General features: G+C 33.8%; 2 protein-coding genes and 1 non-coding gene across 5 annotated transcripts; all 3 read left to right on the top strand.

Moving 5' to 3' along the window:
• The first annotated feature begins 1,925 nt into the window (after positions 1-1,925).
• Positions 1,926-6,689, top strand: LOC11419088 (pentatricopeptide repeat-containing protein At1g79540). Of its 2 annotated transcripts, XM_003613650.4 has the most exons (3): positions 1,926-4,449; positions 5,031-5,251; positions 6,553-6,689. In XM_003613650.4, exon 1 carries the CDS (start codon positions 2,091-2,093, stop codon positions 4,338-4,340), a length of 2,250 nt encoding a protein of 749 aa, XP_003613698.1. In that variant the 5' UTR covers positions 1,926-2,090; the 3' UTR covers positions 4,341-4,449; positions 5,031-5,251; positions 6,553-6,689. The 2 variants fall into 2 exon arrangements, with proteins under 2 accessions (XP_003613698.1, XP_039690170.1); XM_039834236.1 differs by lacking the exon at positions 6,553-6,689 and having other exon boundaries at positions 5,031-5,413.
• On the top strand, positions 5,547-12,494 carry LOC11423767 (ran guanine nucleotide release factor). Of its 2 annotated transcripts, none has more exons than XM_039834237.1 (8): positions 5,547-6,801; positions 8,344-8,425; positions 9,025-9,060; positions 9,156-9,293; positions 10,191-10,277; positions 10,926-10,973; positions 11,089-11,165; positions 11,873-12,492. In XM_039834237.1, the coding sequence occupies exons 1-8, from the start codon at positions 6,797-6,799 to the stop codon at positions 12,021-12,023; spliced, it is 624 nt and encodes a 207-aa protein (XP_039690171.1). In that variant the 5' UTR covers positions 5,547-6,796; the 3' UTR covers positions 12,024-12,492. The 2 variants fall into 2 exon arrangements, with proteins under 2 accessions (XP_039690171.1, XP_024639895.1); XM_024784127.2 differs by lacking the exon at positions 5,547-6,801 and adding an exon at positions 8,067-8,238 and having other exon boundaries at positions 11,873-12,494.
• Positions 12,495-13,698: 1,204 nt separating this feature from the next.
• TRNAC-GCA (transfer RNA cysteine (anticodon GCA)) lies at positions 13,699-13,770 on the top strand. The gene has a single exon. It is a non-coding gene; the product is annotated as a tRNA-Cys (tRNA).
• Positions 13,771-15,970: the final 2,200 nt, after the last annotated feature.

The raw sequence follows: 15,970 nt of genomic DNA, 5'->3' as shown, positions 1-15,970 counted from the left end.
ATTCTGTTTCAAATTTTATTCAATAAAAAAGAAAATTAATTAACTATCAACGTTTGTAATAAAAATATTATTTCAAAAAATTGTCACTTTTACTTTTTGACAAACTTTTTTATTTCTTTTTTCAATCAAACTTTCTAATTTATATTCCAAATACTAACATTGAAATATGTATTATCTTGATTGTCTTTCTGCTTTTTAATTACACTTAACTGTATATTTATTTTATGAAATCCAATCATAAATATTTTGGAATACAACACAATTAAATAAAAATTTAATTATTCATGTGAACTTATCCGAGTTAGTAGAAATAATGTATACAAATAGACTATGCACACGTTGACTTTGTGGTGACTGAAGCCAACTGTCATAACCTCCTTGGATCCAAGGGTCATGCATCACACTAAGTTGTTGTCCACTCCCGGTTGTCCACCTACAACAATATAAGAGGGACTGCCACAAATTCCATATACTTCGCCAAACAAAGCTTAGATGATATCTAAGTTTAGCATCCAAAAAAGAAAAATGGCGGAAGTACATGGACTTGAAAATTCTAGCAACCATTAGACAGAAAATTCCATCCCTACTTAGCTACCATATCAAGGTTAAAAGCTTTGAAGTTCCGAAACCCCATTCCACCAAACTGCTTAGGGAATGCCACTCATTTCCAAGCCAATGAGCCACCCATTTGATCCCTAGATCATTACCGTGACCTCCCCACCAAAACACATTAGTCATCTTCTCAATGTCATCTATAACGGAATTACACATATGTAAATACTCATAATACATGAAGGAATAACTTCGAGTACAAATTTGATCATAACTTCCTTACCCGCCTTCAATAACGCGCACCCCCTCCATGCATCAAAGGTAATCCTAAGTACTTGCATGTGCCCACAACAAACCGGGACACCAATAATACGCGCCAAGTCCTCTTGCGCTGCCCCACTCATAATACACACATTTTTAGGGTACACGCTATTAAAATTCGGAGTATCGATCACATCAACATATTAGAATGAGTCAACACGTTGAAATTATCACAATTGCAGTAGAAAAAGTTACTTGCCAGCGTTAAAAGTTAAAATTACTGGTGTACACACACTTCACCAATCACCACCAAAACAAAGCCCTACCTCGAAAAAAAACATCATGTGACATTCGCCGACACAACACACAGTCATGGATTTGGATTCACTGCATCTGGGTTGTTTGGATGGGCGGCTGCAAATCACGTTTTATTAGAAATTACAGCAAAAAACCACTAAGCTATAATTCTCAACTTCTTAAAATCACAGCAAATTTACATTGAATAGTATGTATATGTGATTTTGCTTCACCAAACGCCACTCGAAACCTGCACTCCATCAATAACAATTTATTCAATAGAACTTGAGTTTAATTTTTGGGTGAAACAATTCTTGACAACCTTCTCTTAAAAACCGGAGTATTAACACAAGAAAATGTAACTTTACTCAAATATATTATTCAATTGTTTAATCCAAATGATTATAAATTAAATTAACTTTAATTAAAAGCAATTTAGCCAAAGAGTAGTGATATTTGTACATCCAATTGATGACAACTTTGGTGACAATCTTGTTTTTCTCTCTTCTTATTGGTCAAAAACAATGGAGAGAGAAAAATTAAGAGAGATAATAAGAATGTCATGTGAGTATGAGAGAGAAAATTGTGTAAAAATTATCAAAAAATAGTTGTACAAATATCATTTATGTTAGCCAAAATCAGTTTTGATCACCGTTTATGAAATAAAAACATTGTGTTTGTTGTAGGACACCTCCATCCATGAACATAAATAATAATATTATTTTGATTGAATTCAGCAAAATTAATTAAAAAATACAAGTAGAATTGGGGTGAAACCGTAATTTTGTGAGTGTTAAAAACCCTTTCGCCGAGTCATCTTCTTCATAGAAACAAACAGAGAAGAAATAGAGACATTCATCAATAACGATTTGGGTTGGTTACTATACTCTCACTCATGTTGATAACGCTATTTCTTCATTCAACAGTTTTTCCATCGAATTTGAATCTCGATTCTGATTAACACTACCTAACCAGAAGCAATGTTGAAGAAAGCTTTCGGAACCCCTCGCTTTTTCGGGTTCCGCCGCAACCACAACAATTCTCTCACAACCTCTTCCGTTAGTTCCGACCAACGAGGTATTCGTTTCTGCATCTGGGTAGCTCTCAAATTTGAGAATCTTAGCTACGAACCTTATTGCTTGGTTAACCGTATCCTTTTCCATAGAAATTGGTATTCCATTTACTGGGAAGCTCTTGAGCTTCTCAAGAAAAATGGTGTTTTAGTAACTTCAGATTCCGTTAGAGCTTTGGTTAGATCTTATTCTCATATGGGTTATACCGAAAAAGCTATAGAATCATTCAGTAGAATGCGTGAATTTGGTATTGAACCTGATGCTCATATGTATAACACAATTTTGAGAGATGTGTTGAATGAAAAGTTACTTGAGCTTGCTCTTGCATTGTATACTACCATGCTTAAATCCAATGTTGAGCCTAATTTTTATACTTATAATATGTTGATTGATGGCTTTTGTAAAAGGGGTGAAGTTAAGGGTGCACAGGAGATGCTCGATGAAATGAAGAGAGTTGGTATTGTTCCTTGTGTCCTATCGACGACTTCGATTCTTTATGGGTGTTGTCAGGCGAATAATGTGGATGAGGCGCATAAGTTGTTTAATGATATGAAAGAAACAAGCTACCCGCCGGATATGATTTCTTGTAATGTTGTTCTTAATGGGTTTTGCAAGATGGGGAGGCTAGAGGAAGCACTTTCTTTTGTATGGATGATAAAGAACGATGGTTTCTCCCTTAATCGAAATAGCTATTCTTCTCTTATTAATGCATTTTTTAAGGCAAGGAGATATAGGGAAGCACATGCGTGGTATACAAAGATGTTTAAGCAGGGGATTGTGCCTGATGTTGTTTTGTACGCTATTATGATACGTGGTTTGTCGAAGGAGGGCAGGGTTGGTGAAGCTGCTAAGATGTTAGAGGAGATGACTCAGATAGGTTTAACTCCTGATGCTTATTGCTACAATGCTGTAATTCAAGGTTTATGTGATGTAGGTCTTTTGAATCGAGCACAGTCTCTTCGTCTTGAAATTTCCGAGCACAATGTTTGCACGCACACAATTCTCATATGTGAAATGTGTAAGCGAGGAATGGTTGCTGAGGCACAAGAATTATTTAATCAAATGGAGAAGCTTGGATGTGAACCTTCGGTTGTGACCTTCAATACGCTTATAAATGGACTGTGCAAAGCTAATAATCTTGAGAAAGCAAAAAATTTATTTTGCAAGTTGGAGGTCGGGAGAAGACATTCGTTACACCTCAGTCTTTCTCAGGGTTCTGGTCAGGTTTCTGATAGTGCCAGGCTCCTGAAAAAGGCGAAGGAAATGTGTGAGGCGGGACAAATTTTGAGGGCTTACAAGTTAATCACTGATCTTGCTGGCGAGGTTAAGCCTGACATCATTACATACAACATTCTACTCAATGCCCTTTGCATGGATCGTGAAGTTAACGCTGCTTATAATTTTTTTGAGTTCCTGCAAAAGAAGGGTTATCCCTCACCCGATAATGTTACGTATGGGACAATTATCAAAGGGCTGTTCATGGTTGACAGAGAAGATGAGGCATTTAAGGTTTTTCAACGTATGCAGAAGACTGGCTCTGAACCTACCCTTTCAGTTTATAGAACACTTATGACTTGTTTGTGTAGAAAGAGCAAGGTCTCACGTGCATTCACTCTTTATTTCGAACATTTGAAGAGCCTTCCTAGTCGGGACAACGACTCAATCAGTGCTCTAGAAAAATATTTATTCGGAGAAAAATTGGAACAAGTGATTCGAGGTTTACTTGAACTGGACTTCAAGGCCAGAGATTTTAAATTAGCTCCATATACAATTCTACTTATTGGGTTCTGTCAAGCAGGAAAAGTATCTGAAGCATTAATTATATTATCTGTTCTTGATGAGTTCAATATCAAAATCAACGCTACAAGTTGTGTACATTTGATCAGAGGCCTTTGTAAGGAACAAAGGCTACATGACGCAGTAAAAATATTTCTTTACAGTCTTGAGAAGGGTTTCATGTTGAAGCCAATGATTTGTAATCACCTCCTCACGTGTCTTCTTTATTCCCGAGATTATAAGGAGTGTGTTGTTGATCTTATTGGTAGGATGGAATCTTTTGGATACCGTTTAAATTCAGAAGAATTTGCAACGACATTGGCACTTTTACAACACCACCAAAAAGGAAAGAAAAGAAAAATAACCATCAGAAAAGATTAAATTACACTGATTGATTTAGATGAATGAGTTTCTTTATGTGGCTCTTCAGTGAATATCGCCAGTTACGAAAATGGTCGTGAATCAAGAGACCACTACACTTGAACCAAAGGTGCCCTTTATCCCTTCTGTATATGTTTTTTCTTGAAGCAGTCCTTATGTGTATGTTAAATTTCAAATAATGTGTTTCCAGAGTTGTTATAGAATAGTACAAGGATCAATTGAGAGGTATATCCTTGCATGCTTCCTTTTAGAATTTTACTTTAAACCAAGAAATCGCATGTCTATAACTAATTTGGAATCTAAACACTTAAAATATTTCGGAATTTTCTTTATTGCCTTAGGATTTTAAAGAGTGATTATCGGAGTTTTTTGTACAAAGAAACTGGCACATCCAATATCACTTGGATTTTTGGTCTCTTTGACATGAGATACCCACAAAGTTTCTTTCTTTCTTAAGCCTGCATTCGGTTATTTGCATGCGTTCCTATGTGTGGAAATGTATGGACATGTCTCTTGGTGATTACGGAGAAATTATCGTTTGGGCTTTCTGCTCCAATGGAAAAGAAAAGATGCACTATTTTTTTTTTGTGGGATCATTTTCTATTAAATTCATTAATGTTTAAAATGTTCCTATGATGTTGGAACATTGTTGATGCCATTATTCTTTACAACTTCCCTAACTTCTTGCAGGGCTGATGTCGTCAAGCCAATTTTTTTGCTCTATTGTCCCTCATCCTGTAGACCTTTGATTTGAGGTGTTTTAGGGGTGTTTCAGTTTGTTGTATGCTTCAGTATATTTCTTTGTATACACCTCAGAGACTCAAGCAAATATCGGCAAAGAAGATTCGAAGACTGCTATTTCCCATGTACACATTAATTGTGGAGATATCTCATATATAATATACTTGTAGGTAAGAGTATCTTCCTTTAAGGTAGTCACTGTTTGATTCTGAACGCACAATTGCCCTTGCTAATTGTATATTTGACGGGGTTTCTATTTGATGCCACACCCTTTTGTCATTGAAACATGCAAGGATCAAAACTTCGTAAAGTTTAAACATTATTGATGCTTATTTTGTTTTGCACCTAGAATTTAGGCCAGCCAAGTGATTTAGCTCACGTAATTAGAGGTCTCATTCAACGCATAAGCAAAAATAATACACATGTACACATAAAAAATAAAAAATACACATGTATACATTTTCTTTTTAGCTATATCTATCTTTAGCATGAATCACCAATGTTAGTTTGCTGAAATTGTAGTGATTGATCGATGAAATTGTCAAAATTCTAAAGTAGTAGTTGAAACTTAGAATCCTCAATCACAGTAGTCTGTCTATTTGAGACAATTTTTAATACAAAATTTGTTGATCTAAAAGAGCTAATAAGGTAATAGGAAAAGTGTCATATTTGAATTACATATTTGAGCTAAGGTAACATGGTTTCCACGATATCTATGGCCTTGATCTAGTAATGTTGGGGAAGCAAGTTTGGAAATTGTTAACCAACCCAAATCTATAGTTTCTAGAGTCTTCGAAGTAAAATATTTTTCACATTGGAACTTCTTGGTGTGGTTATTGGCCACAATCCAAGTTATATTTGGTGTAGTGTCTAGACTTTACGGATGGTTTTAGAAGAAGGACATCACTGGAAAATAGGTGATGGTTCGTCAATTAATATTTGGACCGATCATTGGCTTAGTGGTATGTACATCCCATGTGTACAAACACCTTATCTTTTTTCACTATATCACAAATAGTTGATAACTTGATAGATAAGAGTACAAGATCTTGGATTGGTACATAAGCAAATATACTTTTGGAGGTTCTGATGTGAGTGCAATTTTGAAGATTACTTTGTTGAGATTGAATAAACCTGATGAGAGGATATGGATATTTGATGGTAGAGGAACTAATGCAGTTAAAAATGCTTACATAGTTTGTGCAGAACACTTGGTCAATATAAAGGAGCTTAAAATTCAAGGAGAAATTTTTTATGTGGAGATTTGGGAGTAATTGTCTCCCAAACTGAGCAAACTTGCAGACTAGAGGGGTTGTAACATGCCCCACAGTCCGTGTCTGTTGTGAGTAAGCAACATAGAATTCTTGATACTTGTACCTTGAATGTACTGAGTCAGCAAAATGTGTCTCTTTAGCCAATATTGAATATGCTAATACCCGGTTGAGAGATTTGATGATTTTTCTGTGTGCAGGTTTCACATCATATGATTGATAGTCATATGTCCATCAATTTCCAGACACTAAATGGGATGAAACCCCATGACAAAGTTTTTGCGCTTATGGCTACATATACTCATCTTTTGCATGATCTAAGTAGTTCTTCCACAACACCATCTGTCAGATCTACTCCAAACAAAGATGATGGACAACAAGAAAAACCAGATTGTCAAGTGAAAAGATGTCAGCAACAACCTCACCTAATTATTGACGTCCTCCATGTGGTACGAAAGGACGACATATAGATAGATAGACACTGATTATTTTAAACAACTATTTGCAACTTTTTCTATAATTTTTCATTAATCATTAATATTATTAGTTTTTTTTATTTATTTTTAACCTTTTACAAAATTTTAAAATCTAAAATAAAAACACTAACAAAACCTCACCATTTGGTTTGGTAAAGGGCACACAATAGCTTTTAACTCATCCTCTCCGTTCCAAATGGTGTGATCGGGGGGTGACTTTGAGCATGGACGGCGACTCAGGGCACCTTTTTTTTTTGGCATCAAATTTATTATTTTTACTTCTTAGTTAGTATTATGTACATTTTTATTTTAAACAATTATTTAATTTAATTATTGTTAGAGGGTGTCTAACTGGAAATTAAGATGTTTAACAAGTAGAAATCTTCAACTTTTGGGACCAACGATTTAATTTAATTTTGTTTAATGATTTTGACCTTTTTTTTTAAAGTTAGACTAACCCACCAAAACTGACCATATAAAAAGATTCAAACTCAAAAATTTGAGTAGAACATTATAAGGTTTTAAGACGTCAACACCACCAAAGGCAACTAAAGAATTTAACATATCATATTACAAGGTTCTAAGTCGCCAACACCACCAACGGCAACTCAAACGAGTTATTTTTTTTATTTTTTTTAAATAAACCAAATAGTATAGGTAAAAAAAAACATAACATTTTTTATTTAATTGCAATTTTGACCCTCTATGTATCACAATCTTGCGATTTCGACCTCATATAAAAAATAATACCAAATTAGCCCCCTAAGTTTACCTCATTTTGCACTTTTGGCCTTCAAACCAATTTTGACCAAGTTAATATATGCGTGACACCCACATCACTTAAAGTGAGGAGCCACGTGTGATACTTAAGGGGCCAAAATCGTAAGATTGTGATACTTAAGGGTACAAAACTGCAATTAAATCTAATAAATAAATTGATTTGGGTGCCACGTATGCATTTACCCAATCAAAATTAGTCGGGGGCCAAAAGTACAAAAGGGAGTAAACTTAGGGGACTGATTTGTTATTGTTTTTTTATAGAGGGCCAAAATCACAAGATTGTGATACATAGAGGACCAAAACTAGAATTAAGCTCATTTTTTCAAAACTGCAATTAAGCCCCTTTTTTTAAAATATATATAAAAAGACCTTATATTTATTTTTGTTTCACACGGAAACAGGAAATTTATTTATTTTCACACGGAAACAAGAAATAAAGCTTAAATTTGAAGCAGAGTAGTTTAGCGTAAATTTAAAGCAGATTAACGAGAGCTTAAAATTTAAAGCAGTTAAATACTATATATTCAGCAGTGACCGAAAATATTCCAACGTTCTTCGTCCTCCTTCATCACTCTCACTCTCACTCTCATAATCACACTCTCGCGCAATTCGGTTCATATAATTTACCAGGTACTGTTACTCCCATTTGGGTCTTCAATTTCGTTTTTTTTTTTTCTTCACTTTTATAATTTTTGGTTGCTGCTGATATCGTTTTAATTTTATTTTTTTTACTAGTGCAAAAATGTCACAAGATGTTGTTTATCAACGCCCTTTGTTTGGTGGAAAAATATCAAGCACGTTCCCCAACAGGTTCCAGGTAAAACATCATTGTCTTTTATGTTGAAAAAGGTTTTTTTTGGCTATGTAGTAGCACCGACACTTCTGATCAAACGTGTCTGACCTATGAAGCATGGACACATACGCTACACTTACACAGACAAGTTGACACTGATATTTGAGAAAATGACATGATTTAATGTAATTATGTGTGTCGGTGTCGGACACTGATGCACCTTTGTGACAAGAAGTGTCAGTGCTATGGAGTGTTTGAGACACTATACACTGACATAGCATTGTCAGACGTGGTTAGATTCAATTGTTCTTATTTACTCAAATTAGTATGAGTGTCTATGTGACGGTGTCCTGTTGGTGTTGGTGCTTCATAGAATTTTGTTGATAGATTTCGGTGTTATTTGGTTGGTTTCATAGAATTTTGTTGGTCGTTTTTCTTGAAACACTATTTTTGAAATTTTGTTTGTGTAGCACCACTTCCGAGTGAAGGTGTTTATAATTTCCAACATGTATTGTGTCCGATACTTTTGTTGATTTTTTTTTTTTTTGTTCTTTGCACAAACTCTTGGAGGACACTTTAATTTTTAGTTTTCTTGAAGTTAAGGTTCTTGTCATTTCTTGTAGGATGTCAGTGATATACGACAAGTTCCTGATCATCAGGTTTGTTGGGCATTCTCTTTGAATTTGGATATATTGTATTGTTGTGTTTGATCTTGTTTACGAAGTTAATTTTTGTGTGTTGGTTATTTATATAGGAGGTGTTTGCGGATCCTAGCCGTGATGAAAGCTTGATTGTTGAGCTTTTAGAGTTTAAGCCTGATATTGCTGACGATGGAAGTGCTGCATGGTTTCTTCAAGACCTTGCTAGGGAGCAGGATGCAGAAGGAACTGTGGTATGTTATTGTTTCAATTTCAATTTGGTTTCTTCAAATTATTACAATGAAATTTGACTTTGTAATTGGTATAGAAACTGGATTATGTTGTGTTTGTTTATCATATGTGGCGGCAATGAATGATTAGGGAATGTGTGGCTGATACAATGAGTAAAGGCGTGTTTTTTGAACTATTGGGCCACTAATGAATGAATTGTACTGACGGGTTTTTTGTTGGTTTGGTTCAGTTGAAGTGTGCTTTCATTTTTACTCTATTTGATTCATCAAATCGTCGTAGGAAATTAGTGAAGGGATGCCTGCCGTAGAAGGCAATGGCATGGTTGTATGGCGGATTTTTGGCATTCTGCCATCCACCATGGTCAACACTGTTTGTATTTATATCTAGAGATTTAACTGTCAGCAATTTTTGGTAGACTCCATTTCGTCTTTCAGTTCACTACAATATTGCATGTAAAGTTTGCCCCTTTTTTTGATGAACCAACTATTTCAAATACTCAAGTTGTTAAGTGAAGATACATTCATGTAACAGTCCTGAGGCTTGAAACTTAGAGACTTAGACTATGCATAGATCCCATATACCTTTTGCGGATATTTAACATCTTGTACTAGAAGAATACAGACTGTGATATAAGAAAGCTCTAATACCATGTCATGAACCAAATTATTTCAAAAGTTCTCGCAGCTATGATATAAGTATTATGTCTATGATACTTCTGATGCTTGAATTATTTGACACAACGTAGCTAAAAAACTACGATTTCTCAATGTGTGCATGCATTCGCATATGTATTGCATCTCAATACAAAGGGACAATACTTTCTATAAGAGAGGATAAATTTCCTTCTGCTCAGTTCCTTTGCTGTTCCATGATCATCTATGCCCTTTAAATTATTTCAGGTTATTGAGCAATCAGGAGTTCTTGAAGCACCTGGTTTGATGTATAATAATATACCGGCTGTTGTAACAACTGCAGTAGGCCAAATGGTAAAGTTTTTATACTCTTTGACTTTTATAAGATGTGACTGCATCATTTTGTAGATGAGTAATCTCAGGACTAATGTGCATACATTTTTCTTATACTTCTTTGGATTGCCAATTAGATATTGAAATCCACTTGCATGCCTTTTTGTCCATCATGTTTAGCATTGGCAAATTGATGATTTTTAGAACTTCTGTTTCACTAAATGTTTGCATTGATGCTTTCTATAGTCTAAGTAATGCCGTGATTCTCTAATCCTTTTTAAGGCTTCCCATTTTTCTATTACAAACTACAAGCCAACTTTCAATTAGTCTGTTCTTAGTCCAGTGAGTTTGTGCCTAAGCTATGAATTCTTGTCTTGTGAACATAAAATACTTTTGAATTTTGTGACTTCGAGAAACCAGAAACTGGCATTTTATAGTGGTTTACTTTAGAACTGTCATTTGGATTATTTAGATTTTCAATCAGTTATTCTTCTTGAAGCTGCTCAAACAGAAAAACAACTACGTGTTTACTTCTACTGTAGGTCTGTTGAGTGTTGACCTAACAACGGGTTTGTTGTGCTAGTTAACTGCTATGTTCTTTGGCAGTTTGTGTTTCAGATGTTATTCTTTTTACCCTTCACTAACTCTGTTTCTATCAAATATTGCCAGGCGATTTCTAAGGGACGACAAGGACGGGAAGCACAAAATATTGTGAAAGTATGTTCTGTTTTGCTGGGCATTTTTTGAAATTTTGCATTTGCTAATTTGTCATTTTTTTTTCTTCATAATAATTAGTTGGTCTTGTGAATTTGTCATTGTTTCCTTTAATCAGGTTTATTTGGCTAATTTGCGTGTTAAAGGAGTTGACACTGATGTACTAATCACTGCATATGAGCCCATTGTTATCAAGTAAGTTTCTGAAATATCTTTTTCTTGACATAAGACCTTTGGATAAATGTCTTATAATTTGGCTGTTTAAACTGTTTACTCATTGGGTGAGTTGAGTTGAATTTTATACGGGCATTTCATTTGATTCAGACTCCATTTTTTTTATAAAATCTGATCTTTTGTGTACACGTTAAATTTGATAGTTTCAAGGGTGTGTCTGAATCAAGAGTTTAATTGAAAGTTTATTCAATAAACTATTCTAGTCAGCTTAATTAAACATCTATCCATGTACTATTCTGGCGTGTCTATAATTAGTCTGTGTTTTGATAAACTGACAACAGTTGTATAATCATGTTTTAATTTAGTTTTTTCAGTTTATTCAAATCTTAATACAAGAGCATGCTATGATGAGTTTAAATCAATTTTAAATAAGCTTTTCTAAACCTTCTCTAAACCGAACAACGTTAGAGCTTTGCATTAGAGGTAAATCAGAAAAAAGAAACGAAATGTTGGCTGCATTACATAATTGGGCCGACTTTGTGGAAGCTAGGTTACAAGTCATTTAAGCATGTGTTTGGTTGATCGGTGGGTAATCGCCATCGTGAATTTTGATCTCTCACTGAATTTTAGAAGCTCCAATATGTAGTTTGTTGTCGACCATGATTTTCCATTGTGATTCTGGTGTTTTCCAAAACACACACTAATTCGATTTTATTTTATGATTGCAGCCCTTTTAGCGAAAGTGCGGACACAGTTGGTGCGGGCATGGCTGTGCCTGCGTCACAAGCTGGATGTATGTCAATGGACGAGGTCTTTAAACTTGCTGCTACAAGCTTCAAGGTTTATGATTGGAGTCTTTTTGATGCATCAAGACCCTAAGTGTGTGTGCTAAGCAATGTTAAAGTATATGGAGTTGGGAAATTTTAGAATTATCATCATTTGGGTGAAATTTTGAACATAGGTGCCATTCCCATTTTCTGTTTTGGTCTTCCTCATGGAATTTTCTTTGGACAGAACTTTTTGTTTTCTTCTTCGTATTTATTAGTCGGTAGGATTGTCAGCGAGAATTATCATCATTTGGGTGAAATTTTGAACATAGGTGCCATTCCCATTTTCTGTTTTGGTCTTCCTCATGGAATTTTCTTTGGGCAGAACTTTTTGTTTTCTTCTTCGTATTTATTAGTCGGTAGGATTGTCAGCGAGAATATGTTCAATTATTTAGAAAAATTGGTAAAATTTTTCCTTTGAGGAGATGCAGGATTAGAGTTTGTTCTAAGTCTCTTAGACATGGTATGGTTCATGCATTATTGAGTTATTGGAAATATATACATTTTGCAGTCAATTTTTATTGAAATCTTTGTCGTAAAAATATCAAAATCACGTGATTTTACTATCGTGATCATGAACAGACTCGGTTGGATTGAGTTTGCCGCTCATGAAGGAAAAAATTATAGTTTTTCAATAAAAAATCATTAACTAAATGAGATACTTCCAATACTTTTAACTTCAAAAATACGAAAGTGGATTCATCAACAAAAGCACGCAGCCGAGCCGTGCATTCAGGACAATCGGATGGTTTCTGATGTCCGACTGCATGAATGCGAGTTCCTGTTGACCGCAAGAACCCAGATCTAAGACTTCAAATATATCTAAAAAACACAACCAACTACAACAAATTTATAACCAGTCAATAATCAAGTTAAAATAGTAATAAAAGTGGACATATTTTTTACACAATGGAGTGTCTCTATGGGATGTAGACATTTTGTTTTAGTGCAATTAGTCATTTTAGTCATTGAATAGGTAAAGAATAGATACAATAGTTTTTCAATGTACCAGTTTTAAAATAGTTCATGATTATGTATTCCGTTAGTCAAGATAATCTCTTTTTTTATATGATTGAAATGACAGTAAATAAATACTTGTAAGGACCAGTACGATAACAAGTAAGTACATTGAGAGACCAATATGACAAAATTAACGGAACATTTTAACGTAATGAACGATTTTGACTAACAATAGTGCATAGTTAAAGACTATTTTAAAATTTTGATGTATGGTATATATTGTAGCTATTTGTTACATATTTAAGGACCAAAATATCTATTTGCCCTTTGTTTTACGCAAAGTTGGTCTTGGATCTGGAGAAGATTCGGCAACTTTTTTTTCCACCTTTTAATGATTTTTAAAAATCACTTTTTGTCTGTGAAAAAAATTATGTTTTATCTAAATGTGATTTTTAAGAGAATTATCAGGAGTTAAGATAGTTCTCAAATCTAAAAAAAAAAAAATTAGTTCTCAAAAAAATTTAAAAAATTAATCCATACATTATGGGATTGGATTAATGGATCCAAATGTTGAACCTGCTATCCGAAGCAATTATAACCGAATTTACACGGGTTGGAATTTTTTAAGAAAATGTATACTTTACGATCATTTTAATAGTAGTCAAGGTCGACAACAATTATGAAATATTTTGTGCAAAATAAAAATAAAAATGCAATATAGCAAGATTAAGGTAAAGATAGTTTATGTTTGCAAGATCACAACGCAAGGGTCCATAGCTCAGTGGTAGAGCATTTGACTGCAGATCAAGAGGTCACCGGTTCGAACCCGGTTGGGCCCTTTTTATTGTTAATTTTTACATTATTTTTTATAAACACGGGATACATATTGATAAAAATTAAGACAAAATTTGATTGCAATTTCTTTGATGCTATTTTTTTCCAAGTCCAAAGGTATGTACAAACTATTTAGTTTTTGCCAAACTAATTTGACAAATCAAATTAAATATAGTAAATTAAATGCAAAAATTAATATTTTTTTCACTCTTAAATACATGTCGGAGTCAATCACTGCACACATAATACATAATTTTAACTATTAATATATTTAATTAGCTATCATTAAGAATTTGATATTTTGAAAATATTTTATAAGACAAATCAAACATCTTATATACTAACATTTGTATTTATATATTAGTTAAAAAAATATGGTTAAAGTAAAATTACGACATGTATTTATGAACCGAAGAAACATTGTATAATTGATAAACAACCTAGACAACACCTACAAAATAATACCTAAATTTTGTCCACGAATGTATAAGTTTAACCTCTCCAAAAACACTACGACGATTGCTTTTTCTACCCTATAACTTTCTCACATGTCCTTTTTTTGCTTCACAAAATAGATTGTGTTCGGTGGTGTTACATCAAAGGTTTGAACAGTTTGTGATATGTTTAATGTTGTTTTTGGTCGATTTATGCATGGTAAATGTTTCCTTTGATTGTAGTTACGGTCTATGATAAGTTTATGGCTATAAATAATTTTGCATGCTTCAACATATTTATTCCTTCCTTCTCATTTATTCTTACATTTTATTTCTCATTTTTTTTAGTTAGGGGTGTTTTATGATATCATGGTCACTGCTGACCGCTCATACAATCCTTAAAATTGCAAAGCAATTTTTTAGCGGGGATCGTACGGTGATCAGGAGAAACCTTTGACATCGATCACAACACTTATTTTTTTGTTTTTGCTAAAATTCAAATTTCAGAATCTGAAAATCCCTCCAATTTGATTCAGATTTCATATCCTGAATAAATAGTATTTTGATAAAAAAAAAAAATAGGACGTGCGGGAGGATTATGAAACGGAAAAAAAATAAGAAAATTGTTCTTCTCCCAACAAAAAACGTTCGCTCTCATACAAACTGACCAAAATACCTCCACGTGAGTTAACTCGCGTTCGGTAAGCTAAAGTATAACCTACATGAATTAACTCACGTTGAGGTTATAACCTACATGAGTTAACTCACGCTGGATTATAACCTACGTGAGTTAACTCATGTGAGCGTGAGTTAACTCATGTGGGATGTACCAATATAGCGAATGTAACTTAAATCACGTTGAATTTAACACCTGCGTGACTTAACTACTTGGGAGATATTTTCGTGAGTTTGTATAGAAATGAGCGTTTTTTTGTTAGGAGAACAACAATTTTCAAATAATAATAATCAAACACTAAACCCATAAATCCCAATTGGAACCCAGCATGTTTTCTGCCATCATTTTCCCTGCAAGCTCTACCTTTATTAGGCATACAGTGAGAGTTGGAAGTCCATTTCATATGTACTGAGGTTTTAATTAAGCAATTTCACAACTGATCATGATGTAAAATTGTAAGTTAGGAAGTGTGACAATTCAATTCCATTAGAGGTGGCACTCTTAGGACTTCAAAAGTTACGACTATGATATTTTGGATGAGTCAATCACGTGTCATTGAGGTAGTTTGAAAATAATGTATCATATTGGCCGACATAAATAATAATAATATAATAAATACATGGATTTTCATAAGATTGCAGTCTTCTTATGCCAGATGGTTTCACACATTGTGAATGGAAAAAAGAATACCCCTGAAAATTATAGGTGAGCAATCAACTTCAAATCATTTTCAAATCTCTCAAGATCAGCTTCTACTACACTGACAAAAGTTTAAGTACTATGTTAGTGCAGAAATCAAGACTAAATTTCCATGAAATTCTATATCAAGAATTTTAAGAAAGTTTTTTCGTTAAAGAATATAAATATAGAATTTTAAGAGAAGTTGGAAAGAAAGAAGTAGATTTGACGGAGTGTGGGAAGAGAGAAACAAATAAAAAATAGAGTATATTTGATGTGTTATTTAGTTGTGTTTTTATATCTTTAATATGTTGTATTTTGGATATTTTAAAATTTGAAAAAGAATTTTTTAATACCGAAGCTACTACTGAGTTGAGTAACAACCATGTCGTTTTCTTTAAAATGTTTTGTAGCATT

The sequence above is a fragment of the Medicago truncatula genome, chromosome 5, assembly GCF_003473485.1.
Source record: "Medicago truncatula cultivar Jemalong A17 chromosome 5, MtrunA17r5.0-ANR, whole genome shotgun sequence".
Classification (NCBI taxonomy): Eukaryota; Viridiplantae; Streptophyta; class Magnoliopsida; order Fabales; family Fabaceae; genus Medicago; species Medicago truncatula.
Note: the sequence above shows the minus strand (reverse complement) of the source record. Positions and strands in the feature narration are given on the sequence as shown.